The sequence below is a fragment of the Chelmon rostratus genome, chromosome 14 (genome assembly GCF_017976325.1).
Source record: "Chelmon rostratus isolate fCheRos1 chromosome 14, fCheRos1.pri, whole genome shotgun sequence".
Classification (NCBI taxonomy): domain Eukaryota; kingdom Metazoa; phylum Chordata; class Actinopteri; order Chaetodontiformes; family Chaetodontidae; genus Chelmon; species Chelmon rostratus.
The window spans coordinates 12,075,064-12,093,971 of record NC_055671.1 but is presented as its reverse complement, the minus strand read 5'-3'; the positions used below and the strand labels follow the sequence as shown (position 1 = coordinate 12,093,971).

General features: G+C 41.2%; 2 protein-coding genes across 3 annotated transcripts; both read left to right on the top strand.

Moving 5' to 3' along the window:
- The first annotated feature begins 846 nt into the window (after nucleotides 1-846).
- aldocb (aldolase C, fructose-bisphosphate, b) lies at nucleotides 847-12,069 on the top strand. Of its 2 annotated transcripts, none has more exons than XM_041951870.1 (9): nucleotides 847-957; nucleotides 7,530-7,646; nucleotides 8,388-8,599; nucleotides 9,263-9,317; nucleotides 9,416-9,576; nucleotides 9,741-9,824; nucleotides 9,962-10,136; nucleotides 10,676-10,875; nucleotides 10,963-12,069. In XM_041951870.1, exons 2-9 carry the CDS (start codon nucleotides 7,535-7,537, stop codon nucleotides 11,053-11,055), a joined length of 1,092 nt encoding a protein of 363 aa, XP_041807804.1. In that variant the 5' UTR covers nucleotides 847-957; nucleotides 7,530-7,534; the 3' UTR covers nucleotides 11,056-12,069. The 2 variants fall into 2 exon arrangements, with proteins under 2 accessions (XP_041807804.1, XP_041807803.1); XM_041951869.1 differs by lacking the exon at nucleotides 847-957 and adding an exon at nucleotides 2,560-2,709.
- A 1,421-nt stretch (nucleotides 12,070-13,490) lies between these two features.
- pigs (phosphatidylinositol glycan anchor biosynthesis, class S) lies at nucleotides 13,491-18,247 on the top strand. Its single transcript, XM_041952631.1, has 12 exons — nucleotides 13,491-13,644; nucleotides 14,477-14,616; nucleotides 14,736-14,847; nucleotides 14,935-15,024; nucleotides 15,137-15,228; nucleotides 15,455-15,695; nucleotides 15,803-15,945; nucleotides 16,039-16,153; nucleotides 16,250-16,395; nucleotides 16,550-16,650; nucleotides 16,737-16,947; nucleotides 17,657-18,247. The coding sequence occupies exons 1-12, from the start codon at nucleotides 13,626-13,628 to the stop codon at nucleotides 17,933-17,935; spliced, it is 1,689 nt and encodes a 562-aa protein (XP_041808565.1). The 5' UTR covers nucleotides 13,491-13,625; the 3' UTR covers nucleotides 17,936-18,247.
- The last annotated feature ends 661 nt before the right edge of the window (nucleotides 18,248-18,908 follow it).

The following is an 18,908-nucleotide window of genomic DNA, read 5'->3' as shown; positions in this document are numbered from 1 at the left end:
ATAGCTGGTTAAGTGTTCAGGGAAATGTTTGTGGAAGGGGCAATTTTCTGAAGCCTGCGGTAACACATTCTTTTTGAACTAGCTGCCATTTACATCAACACAAGGTATATATCACAACACAACCCTTTAGGCATATCTCCACAATACAGAGAGACAACAACACTAAAACCCAGTATTCTTGAGATTTGATGGTCCACGTAGTCCCAAAAGGGCTGAACATAATGGCAATATCAAAACATGTGGTTGACCAGTACTGAACTCTATTCCCTCCGGCAAGAGTACTGGGTCTTTTCATTTGAGTTTCTGCTCAAGAGTTATAAAAACTATTTTTTCCAACAATAATCTTGGTAGAGATACAGGCAGCGGTTCGCAGCCACACCTCTCCAGGGATTTCCATCTCTTTTCCCCAACCTGATCTAATATGAGTTGACTCATTTGTTATTAATCATAGCATGCCCTTGTACAGTCACCATCATAAAAATCTACAATTATCTCTGTATTTTTAATGGATTCTCTGGATTGGGGCCTGATTTCTCAGATAAAAAGGTCAAACCTGTGGGTAAAAACTCCTGTCATTAGCCCACAGTTTTGAGGCTGTTTAATAAGGCCTAGCACTGTAGGCTAATCAATCTTTTTTTTTAAATCGTTTTTGTTATTATTTCATTTAGCTTCAGCCTGACAAAATAAAAGCTATAAATTTAAAACTTTTCGCATCTTTCCTCGCTTTCAACAAAGATGCAGAATCATGCTGTCTTTTTCTAAGACACGATGCTCTCCGGCGCATGCGCGTTAGCTATCAGCGTCCGTCCGTCACATGACGCAGTGGCGCGAGCTCCGCCCCCGGCTCGAGGGTTTTGTAAAGGGTCACGTTGCGCTGCAGCAGTGAGACAGGAGAGTCCTTCACATCCTCAGCAGCCTGCTCACCTATTCTCTGTACGCCCAGACAGCCATCAGCAGGTAAGAATGAGCCCTGGTCTAATCAATATTACACTTCCAGACACTCTTTATATGTTACTGATAAATATTAGCTCACGTTAATGATGATGAAGATGGGATGTGGTGTTGCTATAATTGCACAAGCTAATTTTACATTCCTAGCTAGTTAGCCACGAATTAATACTAACCGTTAGTACCTGTCCCGTATTCCGTCGTGTACTTAGACATTAAAGTATCATTTTAGTATTTTTTTTCTTTATTTAAAGTTGTGTATTTCAGCTCATCCACGAAATACGCAACAGGAAGGGCGTAAAAATGGTGACCTTCAAGGATGAAAATGGACAGAGAAGAGCCTGTTGCCTGTTTAAATCGACACAAGATGCTGTTTTGTATGTTTAATTTGAGTAAATTGTGTTAGTAATCCGGTTGGCAGTAGTGCCAGTGTCTGTCGGTGTGTATCTGTTCCTGAGCACGTAGACCTCTGATGTGATGGGAGGAGGGGCAGGCAGAGGATGGGTATACTAAACCTGTAATTAATATAAAAGCCCTTATTTCTAACTGCACACATCAATGCATTTGTACCAGCAGACTTCATCTTACAAGCACACTAAAATATGGGATACATAATATGTTTAGATTAAGTTAATGTTCGCTGAAGAGCTGAAATGATTAATTTATTAATCAATTGGAAGATTAACAGAATAGTCTTTTTTAAGCAAATAAATCGCCCAAAATCCACTTGGTTCAGCTTCTCAAACGTGAATATTTTTCAGGTTTTGTAGTCTTCTGTGTTGAGTATATTTGGTTTTGGACTGTTGGTCAGACTAAACAAGCAATTTAAATATGTTGCCCTATGCTTTGAGAAGATGTGAGGGGCATTTTCACGATTTATGATGTTTTAAAGACTGTACGATTAATAGATTAAAATAGAGAAGAATCTGCTCAATGAAGAAAATAGTTGCTCTCCATAATGAGAGTGTTTGAGCACTCCAACAAACAATTATATTCAGCATTGATTGATCTTCCTGTTACTCTTCTGATTAATCGTTTGGGGTACTAAATGTCAAAAAACAAGTGAAAAATGCCCTGATCCCGAAGATATTCAGTTTACCATCCAAAAGACCATAAAACCAAGAAAATGGTCACATTTGACAGACTGGAAGCAATGACTTTTTCGTTTGAAAAATAAAAAGAGACAATTAATTGGTCACCATCACAGTTACTAATTACTTTTCTTTCAATCAACTAATTGATTGTTTCAGCTCTAGGGTATAAAATAACAGATGTAGAGGTTCACATATAAATATGCGCTGATAAATCCTAAATCCAGACCGGATGTAAATCTCATAAGCACAACACAAGAATGTAGGGTACATAACATATATTTTGATTTAGCTTAATGTTAATTGTTAATTATTTTACATCAACAGGTACACTCCTTTAACCTTAATCACCTGTTTTCCTTCTCTACTCTCTATGCACAATGACAAAACAAAATGTATCCTATTCAAGTTATTATGCAAAGTGAACATTAAAAAAATAAAGACAATGTTTTAAGAGAGAAACGTCACCTTGTGTAATCTTCGCATTTTCACCAGTGTCAACGTTTCTCTGAACTACAATGCACGCAGCCTTGACGTCTGCCATAGGCTCTTGTGTCAGAGAGCTGCATGGGAAATAGTGCTCCTGCTAGCACTGCTGGATCAAGGCCTGAGGACAGAAACAGCCTAAACACAGTGACGTGCATCGGTGCCAAGGCCGCCAGCCCATCTGGTAACAAATTGCAGTGCATCAAGCAAGCTTTTTACTTTTGACTAGTGCTGCCCTGCAGAAGCAGCCTTCTTAAAGCTCATGCAGCTTGCAATGTAGAGAAAATAGCAAGATGGGTAAACCTCAGGGTGGTCATAATGACGCAGACAAGGCCGCAACATCTAGCAACAAGAAATATATCTTGTTATCTCTTCAAACAACCCAATCCTGCTTTTCACTATCATATTAACTATCAACGTTGTAGGTGCCAGGCTGAATTTAGGTAGATACACCCCCCTCCACCAAGTCCCTGCCTACTGTCTTACTATACTACTACTATACTATAATACTGGACTGGACAATATAGTATGCAAGCTTCAAATATGCTATATAATAGTTTAATGCTTGCAGCAATGCTTCAGAAAGAGACCAGCTACAGCATGATTGCAATAGATGTAGATGTATGTTCTGGATTGAGTTTGATGTTTATGTATTTGATCTCCTAACTGCATGCTGGGTGGGTAAGTGAGCCTTTCGGCATCAGTTTTCACAGACAATGATTAATTGACTGCTGTAGCATGAAGCACACAGTATGAAGTCTGGACTAATTATGCTGTCTTTTCTAAAGTGAGGGCTTAAAGTCTATAGAAGCAGCAGTTATGTGATGGCTGAGTTGAAAGTGGGTTTTACTTTAAAAAGGGTCAAAATAAACCTCATTGAATTAGTTGTAATGTAGTGTTAAATCTGAGTGGTATAAATGTGATGATTATGGCATCTGTTCACTGCATTGACTGATGCTTCATAATAGTATTATTCAATGTACAGTACAGTTACCACCTTTTTGAGTGGTCCTGCATGACGCCACAGTAGGGAGTTGCCTGTTGCATCTTGATGTCGCAGTGCAGAAATTATGTTTGTCTTGTCGAAGCTGACCACTGTGCTACAGGCTGGAATGAAGCTCACAGAGGTACATGATGGGGAGACAGTTGAGACAACTAAATATTAATCTCAGCCCTCTCTTTATCACATATTTTGCAATTGTTTTTCTGTTTAGACTGCCTCTTTTTAATGGGAGAGATTCCAAAATAGCTTTTTCGGTTGCCTCTTTATAAATATGCTGCCTGTCATCATGAAGTGCATTAAAATAGCTGTAGTTTTCAAATAATTCAATGATGTCCTTCGTCAGAGCTTAACCTCTGCACACTGTACAGCACTGTCTGGCAGATAAGCCTTGTCAACAGTGGTAGTGTGTGATAATAGTATTAGAAGGTTGCCACTTCAAATCATGTCAAAGTGACATCTTTGGAGCAGAGTGCATTTTTGCAGATAAAAAGATGATTCTTGAAGCACACATTTCAGTGTTTCTAATGCTGAATTTCCCCTGAGCAAGCGGAAATATAGATTCCTTCCTTTATCTTATGAGTAATCGACTAAAGGAGTTGATGTTTAAAATGTGTTCAACTTGTATCACATACAAATGTTTAATTTATTTATTTGCTGCGCGATATAGCACCACTGCTTGATACCCCCAAAGCTTAATAAGCCTAATTCTGTATTGCATAAAAATGTAATAATTTCTTCTGACACTGGCGGAGGCATTGTTTATTTCAGGTGAGATGGGGGCAGCTCCGCTGTGAAGCATTGTAGGAAACCCAGGACTTAAAACCAAACCAACTCATCACTCATTCAGAAGTTTTTAGTTTCATATTCATTCAAACTTGGAATCATTATGCAATGTACCATCAGACTGCATTTGAAATGAATAAGCACTGGTGTTAGAGCACTTACTGTGTGTCAGAGGAGCTTAGTGCTGAAGTGTGAAGCCTCTTCAGTCACTTTTGGTCCGGTTCTTTTAGGCCTTTTGGCTGGACCTTAACGAGACGATCAAAGACTCCTCCGGCCGGCTTCTTCAGGCATATGAGGAAAATCAAATTTTGCGATCAGACTGGCTGAATGACAATGATCCTCCATTTTGTCACCGAAATGGAGTCGACCAGGCAGTTTCGCTGTGCAACAGTCCCAGCAGGCCTTTCAAAGCTGTTGCCAGCTTGAAGTAGCTAATTGTGATGAAGGATAGCTTCATTTTCAGAGTGTGCAGGACTTAAAAACTGTTTGTTTTTGCGTTCTCTACGAAGCAATGAAGCTTCTCTTTGTTGACCACTTGAGTAGATAAACCAATCAATCAATTAGTTGTTGAAGACAGCTTACCAGTTTCAGTAAAGGAGAAAACTCCTCACTCTCTTGATTTTCTTATTTTAGTTTGTCACATCTGTGGTGGTGCTTGGGCCTAAAGCAGGGGGTAATTATTGAGTGCTCCACAAACTGGAGCTTCATGTTCTTAAGTTCCCTATGGATGGAGACACATAAGCAGCAGATACTAAAATAGAAAGCACTAATATTAGTGTCTCCTGGGTTTAAGAATAACTGTTGTGACCGGACATTCAACAACACAGAGTCGTCTTCTGCCTTGTGTCTTTCACAATTCCCACTTCAAATAATCAGGCTGCAGTCTGGTTTAGATGCACACACCCGGCAGTCACCTGACAGTCAGTGTTGCTGCAACAATATCACCAGTAGTGACAGATGCAACCTGTCCTCTGCCTGGTAAAGGGTACAGTGTTGAGACTGCTGTCAGAGAGGTAGAGGTAGAGGATTTGAAACTGGGTGATTGTTGAATACTGGATAGAATAGTGAGTCAAGAAATAAGATGTCGTTCATTCAATCTGAGAAGCCACCAAATGACAGATTGTGTAGAAAGCAGACAGCTGCGTTGCCTAAATATGTCTTCTTAACAGTGTTTGTGCTAAATGGTGTATTGCTACCAAACCTGCTGCAGGCTGATCATATGTCAGAGGCAGGTCACATGCACACAGCAGGGCATTGTCCTTCAGGGTCCTCTTTTTATGCCTGAGGCGGTATAAAAGATGCGTGAACAGGAACATTCCCTGGGGTCATTGTTGTTTTTGTTTAAAAAAGTTTTAAAAGCTTTTTGTTTGACTGAACATTGCTTGAAATTTGGATTTCACAACAAATTGTTTTGCAATGATTTTCTCAGCAGAAAAGCAACCACACTGGATCCGTCAATGAAAATGTATTGTCGAAGCATGCAGGTGCTTCACAAAAGATAGTAGGTATTTGCTGAGCGTGAGTTTTGTCTGGATAACTGTGGAGCAAGGCCGTGTACACACAAACATACCGAAGTCCCACACATCACGCCTATACTCTTTTGCTGGCCTTTATCAAGTGTAAATACCGTCTCTTATTCAACGGCGAGGTCTGCATGCAGTTTATACTCCTGGTCTAACTATTCCCCCTCAGGGAACGCATTGTCCCCTGCAGGCCTGGCCTCTTTAATTTCACCCGTATGTAGAATTTAACTATGAGCTCTGAGCGGTGCTTGACATTTGTGTTGTTGTAACGGTACAGCGTTTTCATCTAGGGGCCTGTGCGTGTGCTCTAAAGGTTGTTATCTCATAGGTTTAAGCTGAGGATTAACACAGAGGATATAGGTTATGTCAGTGTCCTACCACAGTTGGGAATCCAGTTGTCATATGAGTTTGTTACATGAGCCAGTTGACGTTCTTCATATAAAAAAAATATTATTGATCCTAAGATGACAGTTTATACTTAGTTTAGTTCAAGTCATTTGCATTCAGTGTGGCTGAACATTTATTGTAAGCTCTCTTTACTGTGCAGCATACCCCTCTACAGTTTATGGAGCTAACCTCTGTATTTGTCATTAGAGGAGTATCTTCCACCCATCAAACAGATTCATCTACAGCTGGTCCAGTATTGTGACACATGCATGGGTACTTGTTGAACAAAGCTATAGCCAGTGACGTTCTATGGGAGCAGCTTGACAACTGGTGCAGTCAACCAGAAAGGGAAGGCACAGCTTGTTCCCTAGCATTAGTGGGAGTGATGCATTTTAGTGATGTGTGAAATGGAATAAATGGGAATTGGCAGATTCCATGCATGTTCATCTGTACATGTCAGTGAGCACAGTGGGAGGTTTCAAGGCCACTAGACGGGGGTGTTAAAAATGTGGAAACGAGCCTTGTATTAGTCAAGGCAGAGAAATAAAAGGAACGTATACGTGCAATGCACAAAGAGTGATATAATGACATTAGGGGAAAACAGGACAAGTGTTGCTGAGGAGAGAGAAACGAGCCGTGCTGCATTCAGTCCTGCAGCTATAATGAGGACTGGCAGCACAGTATATAGGAGCTCTGTTGCATAATTGCTCTCTCTCTCTGTCTTCAGTGCTTCCGATGGGTTGGGGTGGGGAGGGCTTACGTAACTGCTTCTGCTTATTCACGGCAGAGTGCAGAAGGGAATAGGGGACAAAATAATCTGGCTTGAAGCGTGTGTGTGCATGTTAGCATGTCCTTCCTTTGAGTTAACACAGTCATATTCAATCCCAGATGGTGTGAATGTCAGTGATAAAGCTTTGTTTGCGTTCTAGATGACAGTCACACAATGGCCTATTTTACTGAACAAATACAGCTATTTCTATGTTTTTTTTCTCTCAGGAAACAAGAAGCATATCTTCTGTACACGGTCACTGATTTTATCACATCTCTCACACACAAGCTGGCTCCTTGGATTGGGCTTTAAGTGCCATGTTGGAGGAGTTTTGTCACTTTCAGCCATCCTCATGCCCTTCCTGAGAGGAGCTTAGTGCTGCAGCGAGGTAGCCATGTTGCAGACAATAGAGAGACAAAAAAATGGGGCCAGTGATGGGCAGTCGTCCAGGTCGCCATACCGTGAAACAATGTGACCTCTCCATGGCGCTCTCTCTCGCTCTCTCTCTCTCTCTCTCTCTCTCTCTCTCTCTCTCTCAGCCACCATGACTCACCAGTACCCCGCACTGACTCCTGAGCAGAAGAAGGAGCTGCAGGAAATCGCTGAGAGGATAGTAGCTCCAGGAAAAGGCATCCTCGCAGCCGATGAGTCCACCGGTATGCATGTGTCACATCATTAATATATTTCCTGTGAAGTTCTACATACATGTTACAGAAACAATACATGTAGATATAGATAGATAGATGGATAGATGGCTAGATAGTAATGTGTTTCACAAATATTGGGACAGATCAAGCTGTCCCAAGCGTATATACACAATGATCAATTCAGTATCATAAAATCATCAGTACTCAGTTGTCTGCCATTTGGATGTTTTTAAAAACTGGTGCATCCTTCCAACCCTTATCATCACTTTACACCGAAGCTTCTATACTTTAGTCACTGTTTAGTTAAGTCAGATTGATTAGTCGCATCATTTAGGTTTATATTACCCTCATTATCCATTTTGATTGTTTGACACAATGATTCAAGACATCTCTGTTTACACCCTTGATTCCAAAAACGTTGGGATGCTGTGTAAAACATAAAAAATAAAAATAAAACAATGTAATAATTTGCTAATCCTTGTTGACATATAGTCAACTGAAACCAGTACAAACACAATATATTTGATATTTTACCTCAACAACTTAATTGATTTTTGTAAATATATGCTTATTCTGATTTAATGCCAGCAACACATGACATTCCACAGGTAAACAGGTTAATTGGTAACAGCTAATAACTGATGTTCAGCTGCATGTCATGCACTCATGCATTAGATTACTTGTTTAGCTCTGTCTTAATTTGAGTCATGCATGAATAGCTATTTGCGTGTGTGTGTGTGCCATCTACAGGCAGCATGGCAAAACGTTTGAACCCCATTGGGGTTGAGAACACAGAGGAGAACAGGCGTCGCTACCGCCAGCTGCTCTTCACAGCCGACCAGCGGATTGATAGCTGTATCGGGGGAGTCATCTTCTTCCATGAAACCCTCTACCAGAACACAGATGATGGCACTTGCTTCGCCAAGCTCATCAAAGACCGCGGCATTGTTGTCGGCATCAAGGTATACAATGCTCAGTGTTGCAGTTAACCTCTCAGTCATATTTCAGCCTCTCTAGTTGGGACGTAGTTTCATCTGGCCTTAAAGTCAGTTTAAATGAGTTTCTTCATTGAATAAAAAGGCAGATTTTTCCTTTATTTCTACATTTACAACCAATCCCCTCACTTATATTAACCATTACCTGGTTTCAGCTATAGCTGTTTTAATACATGGCTCGTCATGCTCAGCCTCAGTCTCCTAAACTCGAGTCTGGCTCTGAGTGTCTCAACAGACACAATGTTGATATTATACTACAGCTAAGTAGTTCAGTTTATCAGACAAAACAGTCATAATTTGCTTGGCTTGTAAAACTTGACAGGCTCCTGCACTGTATATGGAAACACAGAGTTGTTGTCAGCATGTTTAGATACACACAGACCCACCCATAACAGCAGATCAGGTTGAAAGGAGAAACTGGGTGAAAGAGCTCTCAGGGCAAATGTTCTGGAAAGTTGTGTTTCGTTTAGATTTAATGGGATTTTTTAATCAGACGCTCAAAATAATATGGAAAATATGTCACTTTATATTAGCAAAATGTGTGCACTTAATAATTTGAAGGATGTTAAAAAAGTGCAATATTGCATATGCAACATTTCTTTTAAACAATTTGTGTTTCCGTCTTAACAGGTGGACAAAGGTGTTGTGCCCCTCGCTGGAACAAATGGAGAGACCACCACTCAGGGTAAGAGGCATGAAGAACACACTCTCAAAACCTCACAAACATTACAAAACCCCTGCTGTGTTTAAGGTGGATTCTTGTGTGTATGTGATGGAGTGTAGGTCTGGACGGGCTGTCTGAGCGCTGTGCACAGTACAAGAAGGACGGCGCAGACTTCGCCAAGTGGCGCTGTGTGCTGAAGATCAGTGACACCACGCCATCTGAGCTGGCCATCTTTGAGAATGCTAATGTTCTGGCACGATATGCTAGCATCTGCCAGCAGGTTGGTGTTAAATTACTGAGGATGAGGAGTTGATATTAAAGATCCTCAGTTTTTGATCAAATTGACAAGAAGAGATAAGAAGACACTACTGGGCGTTATAACAAACTCATGTACCTATAATAACGAGAGTTTGCTTCGAACTTATACCATATAATGTCTCCTAGAATGGTATTGTTCCTATTGTGGAGCCTGAGATTCTTCCTGACGGAGAGCATGACCTGAAGCGTTGCCAGTACGTCACTGAGAAGGTGAATTTACAGAGCAATATATATATAAAGTGCATAACTAAAACTGCTGTTTACATCCTGTAAAGTGTATATTTTACTACATATTAGTGACGCTCACAGTCTTTTGACGCACATACACGTCTGTCTGCTGCTGCTAGGTCCTAGCTGCAGTGTACAAGGCTCTGTCAGACCACCATGTCTACCTGGAAGGCACTCTGCTGAAGCCCAACATGGTCACAGCTGGACACTCCTGCCCTAACAAGTACAGCAGCGAGGAAATCGCCATGGCGACCGTCACTGCCCTGCGCCGCACTGTGCCTCCTGCCGTCACAGGTCACATTTGAAAAACAAAACTTAATTGTGCAGGATCCTTATGATACCTGTATACTGTACCAAATATATATTATGTAAACTATTATGCATTATATAATTCCACATAATTTCTTATAGAATTGTCCTAAAAATTTCGTAATTTCATACTGTGTTTAAGCAAAATGGAGACTTTTATCTAGGATTTAGTTTGTTGCATTAAGTTGAAGTTGAAATTCTTTTTCAAAAGGATTTCCTAGAAACGACTTCTTCATTTCAACCCAAGTATATTATTATTTATCATTAATTTATTGCTGCAAACGGTTCTGTTTAAGTGAATCGTATGCTTGCTTATAGACAAATTCCCCATGTTTGTGTGTTAAGCTGACCCGTTGTGCTCTGACTCTAGGGTATGTTAGCATTTAATTGGAATTAATGAATCAGAAGTATAACAAAGAAAGCCAGATAATTCATTCCATTCATGGAGTTGAAATGCTTAAATGTTCTATGAAAGCAGGTTTGAGCAGATAGATAACATGCCTATGTGCTTTCTTCTGTTTCAGGAGTGACATTCTTGTCAGGTGGCCAGTCCGAAGAAGAGGCCAGCATGAACCTTAATGCCATTAACACCTGTACGCTCGCCAAGCCCTGGGCCCTGACTTTCTCCTACGGCCGCGCCCTGCAGGCCTCCGCCCTCAACGCATGGAAAGGAGAGCTGAGCAACGAGAAGGCCGCCACCGAGGAGTTCATCAAACGTGCCGAGGTCAGATACATCCTCGAAGAGTAAAAAGAAACTGAAACTCCCCTTGTGAAGTCTTGTTAATTCAGCTTTTTTATGTCTCTTCTTCAGGCAAACGGTCTGGCTGCACTCGGCAAGTACGAGTCTTCTGCAACTGGTGGCGCTGCTGCAAAGTCCCTCTATGTGGCTAACCACGCCTACTAAACATCAAACTATCACATTCAGCTGTGGTCTAATTGTAGTCTTATATCTGCTCTGCTATTCCCGATCACTCCTCCATCATTCACAGGCCTGCGCTGTCTACTGTACTTTAGAGTTGTCAGAGTTATTAAAATTAGATATATATATATTTAAAGACATAATGTGAAACTACAATACTAAAGGGAACAGGCTTGTTTTTTCTATTCAATCAAACAAATCAAACCCAGAGACAATTTATGACTAAAATGGAAAACTATTTTATGTGTGTAACAGGTATTAGGCTCAGAGTCACTGTGCACTTGTTACCCAGTGCTTTCACCCGTTCTTCCCCACATTGTAAATCTTGAGTCGCTCTCAAGCAGGCCAGATCCACTCCGAAGCAGGCCAGATCAGCATGTGTGTGTCGGTGTTTCGCTTCTGTCAGAACGCAGCGTTGGCTCATCATTAAAATGCTCCTCCTACTCCCTGACAGCGGGACCAACCAATTATTAGTGGCATCAGCACGTCCGTCAAGGGACCAGATGACAAGACTTTTCAGGTTGAGTTGATCTTTTGAGCGACTGCCTAAACATGTGGAGTGCTGGTTGTACTTTAGACAGCTTCAGCAGAGGTCAGTAGACCACTCTGTAATAAACCACAACACACCAGGATTCATCCTAACCTTTCTGTTCACACGCTTCTAATCACCACTAATCAGAGAAACATCTTGTGTGTCTATTCTCAGTATAACATTAGCTTTAAATTACATACAGTAATTAATGTATTCAGTTGTGTGAAGGTGTCGATATTATGTGATGCTTGTGTGTCATTCCCCCTCCTGATTCCCCCAGCACGCCCCACAGGAACAGGAGATGGTTTCTATGAACTACTCTTAATGTGGACCAATACGTGGGGTTAGCGGTGGGGAAAGCAGTCACTGCTGTGTTGGAAAACTGTGATGTTTGTGATGTTAATATTGTTCTTGAAGCACTTGTTGGTCAAATAGTGGAGAAAAATAAAATAAACATTAAAAACTTGCAGAGATCTCTTTGTGTGACATTACTGCTGCTATTCTTATGGTGACAAATAATTTTTCTTTGGAGGCTTCATTCTTCACTCCTGACACTTGAACAGTCATGCAATATCCCTTTTGCATCACATTATGTTGTGTAGCAAGGTTAGCTCTTTACCCACTTCCTGTTAATCAAGCCAATTGGCCTCCAGTTAACTAAATATAGTCTTTACAACCAATATTGCAGTATATTTGCGAATACATGCCAGCTGACATGAGAACTGTAATAAATACGTATATGTCAAGGTAACCCCACCAACAAAACCTCCTGGAATGGAACCTGCCATGATCCCGCACAGATGTATTTAAAGGTCGTGATTTGGGGTAACACAAGACAGCCAAATCTTGCAGTAGTTGGCTTGAAGGTTAGACCAGAAAGTCACTAGTATGATCCTGAGATCATCTTTATCATTTCAGATTGACAGAGGAGGGTTTTCCTTTGGACAATGCCCTTAACTCCAAACTGCTGCAGTACAGCTGCCCAGTGTCAACAGAACCTATACTAACCTTATACTGGGCAGCTTCCAGGTGTGAATGAGCAGCTGCTTTAATAAGTGCAAAAATAAATAAATAAATAAAAAATACAGAAAAATACAGCCTTGATCTGGACAAATAAAGTTTAATTAATTAAAAAAGAAAGGATTTAATGCTTTTTGCTGCCATCCAGTGATGTTTGTGCACATCAGTAAAATTGGACTATATTGTGAATTGTACTGACAGTATTTATCTGTACACATGTAAATTTACTTGTAGCAACAAAAACATAAACAGGTGTGCATTCATATATTACAGTCCTTCAATATATCTTCACCTTTGTGAAAGCTGTTATTAGGTTTTGCTGTTGTTCTATTGGATTGCATGTATTCTAAGGTGGGTTGGGAAGGGGTACCGGAGGGTGTGCTCCAACTACTGGGGGATCACACTCCTCAGCCTCTCTTGTAAAGTCTATTCCAGGCTACTGGAGAGGAGAACAATGCAGTTTTCGTCCTGGTCATGGAACACTGGACCAGCTCTCCACCATCCACAGGGGGCTCGAGGGTTCGTGTGAGTTTGCCCAACCAGTCCACATGTGTTTCATGGACTTGGAGAAGGCATTCGACCGTGTCCCTCGTGGCATTCTGTGGGAGGTGCTTCGGGAGCTTCGGGAGTATGGAGTTAGTTATGGACAAACGTAAGAGTTTATTTGGGCTTTTTGGGTTAATTGTAAGTGTGTACTTTGCCGGCTAAGATTTAAGTAACCACATGGGGCGCTAGTTGCCAAAATTTCTCACATTGTGTTTGTGCGTTGAATATTTCCACTGGTTGGGCCGACGGATACAGTCTCTCCCCCTCACTGCGTCTCAAACTAACTCAATTCAAGGGTTAGGGGCGGGCAGATAAATGCATATTACTCTTTTCGGTTAGATTTCATCAGCTAGTTGTTATATATTAATACTATTTTTTTGTTTCTTGTGTCGGTCATGTGACGTGTGACTGAGTATGATTTCATAACAAACGCACCCCACTCAGGTCATTGACGGAAATGGCCACCACGGAAGTGGGTGAGTAAATTCATAACTGAATTCTATATATATTTCTCTCTTAAAGGCAAAAGACAACATGTATACCAGTTAAAGCAGTCTGGCAGTTAGTTGTAATATGTTTAACATGTAGTTACAACAGTTGTAGCGACCCTTGCCTGAGGCCGCTGTAATCTACATATTAACACCCTCCGAAGCTAACCGCTAACAGTTAGCTAGCCGCACCAACAGTTGCGGCAATGATGACACCGCAAGCACACCTGCTGTTTTTTTTTTTTTTGCCACCGTATGTCTCTTATTGTCATATTTATTTTTTGATTCCACAATTAACCACAACATCCGAGCTCCTGAAATCCAGTTTAGCAGAGCAAAACACCTTATTTCCTCATACAATGTATTTTTCAACCTGAAAAAACGAAACCAGGTCTTGCAGCCATTTACTATATGTCTGCCATCTAGCATCCAGCTCAGTCTTATGATGAATGAACATATTTATGGAAACATAGTGGTGTCCAGTGAAGAGCATGAATAAAATCCTCTGTCGTGGTGTAATTTGACATTGTGATCCCGATACATAAATATCACGATCTCAATTGACATATTGTGAATGTGTAAAATAACGAGGCAAGAATTGGTGTTGTTGGTTGATCTAGTGACAAATCAAGATCAACAAACAAACAAAAACCCATCAGTGCTATAAACAGTGGTGCGAATTGTTATGCAAAATTGCCCACAATGGCCTAACAAAACCAGAAATAATACATGGACTGCAATCACAGTATAAACAGCATTACAAAGTCGCTGTGTAGACTCACACAATACATCTATCTTACTTTCTCTGTGTGTCTCTCAGAGCGTAGACGTGGCCAGTTTGCTGCTCTGTCCATAGCAGCAGTGGTCATCATCGTGGGAGTCCCTCTGTGGTGGCGAACAACTGAAACGTACCGCGCCTGGTTGCCTGTCAGTCAGATACAAGAGTTGGCTAACCTGCAGGTTAGTTCATGCTTCTTGCTATCACTCCCATCTCCCCATCTTTGTGGTCCATTTTATCTTCCGAGTGTGATGGATGTGTACCTTTGTTAAATGTCCCTCTCTTTGTTTCTGTTTTTTAGCTACAGTTGAGTGCTGATGTGGAGGTTGTGTTTGCACGTGGAACTGTGACACCAGAACAGCAGAAGAAGGTCCCACTGACGCAGACACAGGATGAGGAACACACAGTAGATGGTGATTTATCAACACTGTCTGTGATCTTAGGCTTACAGAATGTGACAACTGCAAGGTAAATCTTGTCTCACATTCTTTTGTTTCCAGAGGATACAACTTTGAGGTATAGGTATGAGACAAGGTACCGCACAGCTACAATCATGGAGGAGGATGCCCTGAACCAGCCCACTGCTGCAGGTGAGATGTCTGCTCATCAAATCCAGCTTTCAGCCCCTCACACACTAACGTTTTGTTATCTCAGTGAGACCACAAGTTGTAATTTCTCTCTGTCTCTCTTGTTCTTCTTTAGTGGCAGATCTATCTCTGCACATGCTCAGTGAGAGTCCATGTGGTTCTTTGGTTGTGTATGTGATCCCAGAGTCATCTTCACTTCTGCCCAAGGTTCAAACTCCCAATGTTTTGACTCTCTTTTTCTATATTTAGCTTAAAGGATAATTGTTTTGCCACACTTAATCCTTTCCTCTTCTCTATATTCTTTGTTTTTCATGAGTGTGCATGTATTCATATGTTAGAAGGGTTCATTGAAGTGAAGTCTGGTAGCATGTCCTCTTAAATGAAATGAAATTATTGATTATGAATCAATGACCTGTACCTTCATGTTGCTCAGGATGTAGACGTGTATATCGGTCAGCGACGCACAGCCCTGCTGCGTATTGGTTCCCAGATGAGAGTGGGCAGGACATTAGAGCAATTGCTGGCTCACCTGGAGCCTCGGATCAAGCAGGTGCTGCAGGTGATGTCTTTCAGCCACACTGACATCACTGCTGCCCTCAGCGACAGAGTCCGTCTCAGCCCTGGAAACAAAGAGAGCATTGCTGACAGCATGAGAGCCTTTAAATCAAGCCCAGGTTGGTCTTTGTTTCAGCACAGCCATAACATGAACAAACTCAGTGAATTTCAGCATGTATGTCAACACTTTCTTTCTGTTCTCCGCTTGTTCTTATCTTCTCTTTAGGATATGAGATAACATTCAGTTTGTTGAACCCAGACCCAAAGTCTCACCGGCTACATTGGGACATAGAGGGTGCCGTCCAGACCTACATCCAACCTCTGCTTACAAAACTGGCCCCTTTGGCTAACTTTAGCATTGATTCTCAGGTACTGTGTGCACAAATGTGTGAATGTGCAGGACCACACCATGCTGACAAGATGCTCAGCTACTGTATGTTCATAAACATATTCTCCTTGCAGACGTTGTACTACGCCATGCTCGGTGTCAACCCGCGCTTTGACAGCAGCCGCAGTGCCTACATACTCAACTCTGACAGCCTCGCACATGTCATCAACCCTGTGGAGGCTAGACTGGGTAAAAGAGAATGCACACTGAATAGAAATATGGTGATTTGTCCTGGTGTATTTCTATGTGTATAGCTGTTTTTTTTTTTTTTCATTTGATTTCCAGGCTCAAATGCTGCATCTTCCAACCCAGTGTTGAATTTTCTTCTATATGTCCCGGATGCCCACCATTCACCCCTTCATATTCATGATCACAAGAAACAGGAAGTGGTTTCTAATGCGTTTCACTCTCCACGGTGGGGAGGAATAATGGTGAGATAATCTGTGCAATACTGGGTGACAGTAGCCTAGTCTTGTCCTAGTTTATTGTAAGTGAATATGTCATATATTCAAAGCTATGCAGTGATTGCACTCTTTACTTCTTGTGTTGGCCACTGATTTAACAAAAACTGTCATGTTTCCATAGGTCTATAATGTTAATGGTTTCTATGGACCTGAGGCTATGTTTCCTGTTGACATCAACATCAACATGGCCAAAGTCATGGGAGTCTTCCTTGCACAGCTTCGGTAAGTAGATGTCTACAGTATGTATGGGTATGGGTATTGCTTTTCCTGTAGACACAAGGTAACTTTGCTGTACCATGTCCTGTCAGACTGTTGCTGGGTGTGCAGTCGTCTACCCCTCCCCCTGGCTTCCTGGTGGCACCGTGCAGCAGTGCAGGACTAGCTGATTGGGAGCTTGACCGTCTCATGTGGAGTCGAAGTGTGGAAAATGTTGCAACTGCAACCACCACCATCACCTCACTGGCACAGCTGCTGGACCAGATAGGAAATATTGTTATCAATGATCACATTGCTCAACAGGTAAGATACAGACACACCTGCATTACTCAGTAGGTTTCTATGTTGCCTGTTTGCATAAAATGCACACTTAGAGTATGGACAACTCCACATATTTCCATGTGCTTGTGCTTGTGTAGTGTTGGACTGTTTTGTTCACTGTCACACCTAGTATACTTTCCCCCTCTTGGAAATACTACAATTAAACATTAAATCCAATCACAGACTCAAAAATAAAAAAACAATAAGCATTGATGAGAATTAAAGCAGATTTGGGGCTCTTTATTCCTTTTAGTATAGATGATTAGCTTGACATTGCAGGCCATGGTCAGCACCTGAAACCCCCAACATATTTATAATTTATAACCTATAAAATATTTACAATTTAACTGTTTCTAGAAGCTGCTACTCTAGCTTCCATGTTAATTGCATCAGACATCAAGGGGGTTGATATACAACACGCTCTCACCAAAGCTACCAAACTCCATCTGTGTCTCCAGTGAGTGAGATAGTGGACATCAAAGAAGCAAAGAGAGAAACCAGGTGTAGAACCGGGATGTTTTCACATCTAACTCTGGAAATCTTTTCACCTGACATTATGACCGGAAAGATGTAAATGTGTCAGACTTCAACAGATTTTAAAATCTGGAATTGAAGTTGTTAATTATATAATTCTGTTACGTATAATTGCCTCAGTTGTATCCAACCTGAGATTGCTCTTGTTATTACTCAGGTGTCCAGTGCCGTCACGTCTCTGCAGCTGGCTGTGGCCGAGTTGGAGGCCGGGAACCTCGGATTTGCTCTGCAGTACAGTAAAGAGGCCATCTTGGCATCAGAGAGAGCATTCTTTGACCCTTCACTCCTCCATCTCCTGTACTTTCCTGATGACCAGAAGTTTGCCATCTACATACCACTCTTCCTGCCCATGTGTGTGCCTATTCTGCTGTCATTGCTCAAAATTGTGTCTGAGGCTAGACAGAGACGCAGAGAAAAACAAGCCAAGAAGGACTAAGACACACTTAGACAAAAGATGTGTTGAAAATGTAGTCTGAACAAAAAACATGTCATGAACAGTCAGTGGCCTTGATATTTAGGTACAAAGGTAGGCATGAAGAACAACTCATTTGCAGCATTGGGGTGTGGGATACAAATCAGTCATGCATGATTTTTATTGTTTTATGTTAATTATATGATTGGAATGAATGGCTGCCGTGGCTGTCTGACACTGTATACTGGGAAGCTTGAATTGTTGTAAATGTGTAGAAGTTTTATATTTGAATTCCACTTTCTATTCTAAGTTATTAATAAATAAATAAAGTTGTAACTTCTGTTTTTGCTCTTTGGTTAGCAAGAAAATAAGAACCTGATTTTATGTCATTATGTTAATTTGGAAGGCAACATGCACGTTATGTTCGAGTTAAGCGTGAAAGGTTGTTGTTGACCTTGCAAATGATAAAGTGACAAAATAACACAAGGTCCATGTAATACCTTTTTTCTCAAGTGTTCAATTGCATCTCACTGTCTTCATCAGCAGAATAGTTTGTAATTCAGTTGTGTTTGTGTCTTGCGAGAAGAGCTAAAGCAGTTGTCAGTCAGGATTTGGAAGTATTTGAGTGTATACTACACGTCAGTCACTGACTGATCTTTAGTGTGGCATGCAAACACCACACAGAAATGATGATTTGGATGTAATACATACACAAATACTGTTGACTAAACAGTCTCAAGCTCTATTAAGCAGCTGTTTTTGAGTTTTTGATCATATCACATTACTTTCATTAGCAGATGGAATTACAGGTGTTCAAATGTTAATTTTTGTCCTCAGATGAAAATCATTTCATGTGCTCGAAAGCACCAGAACAGCTCCTAAATGGACTTTGAGGTGAGATTGTTTCATCAACTGCCGTTTCCAAGGCTAAGGATGAATGTCTCAGATCGACACATACACTGTTGGCTCTGGCTCACACTCCAGGTCAGTAGGTGGC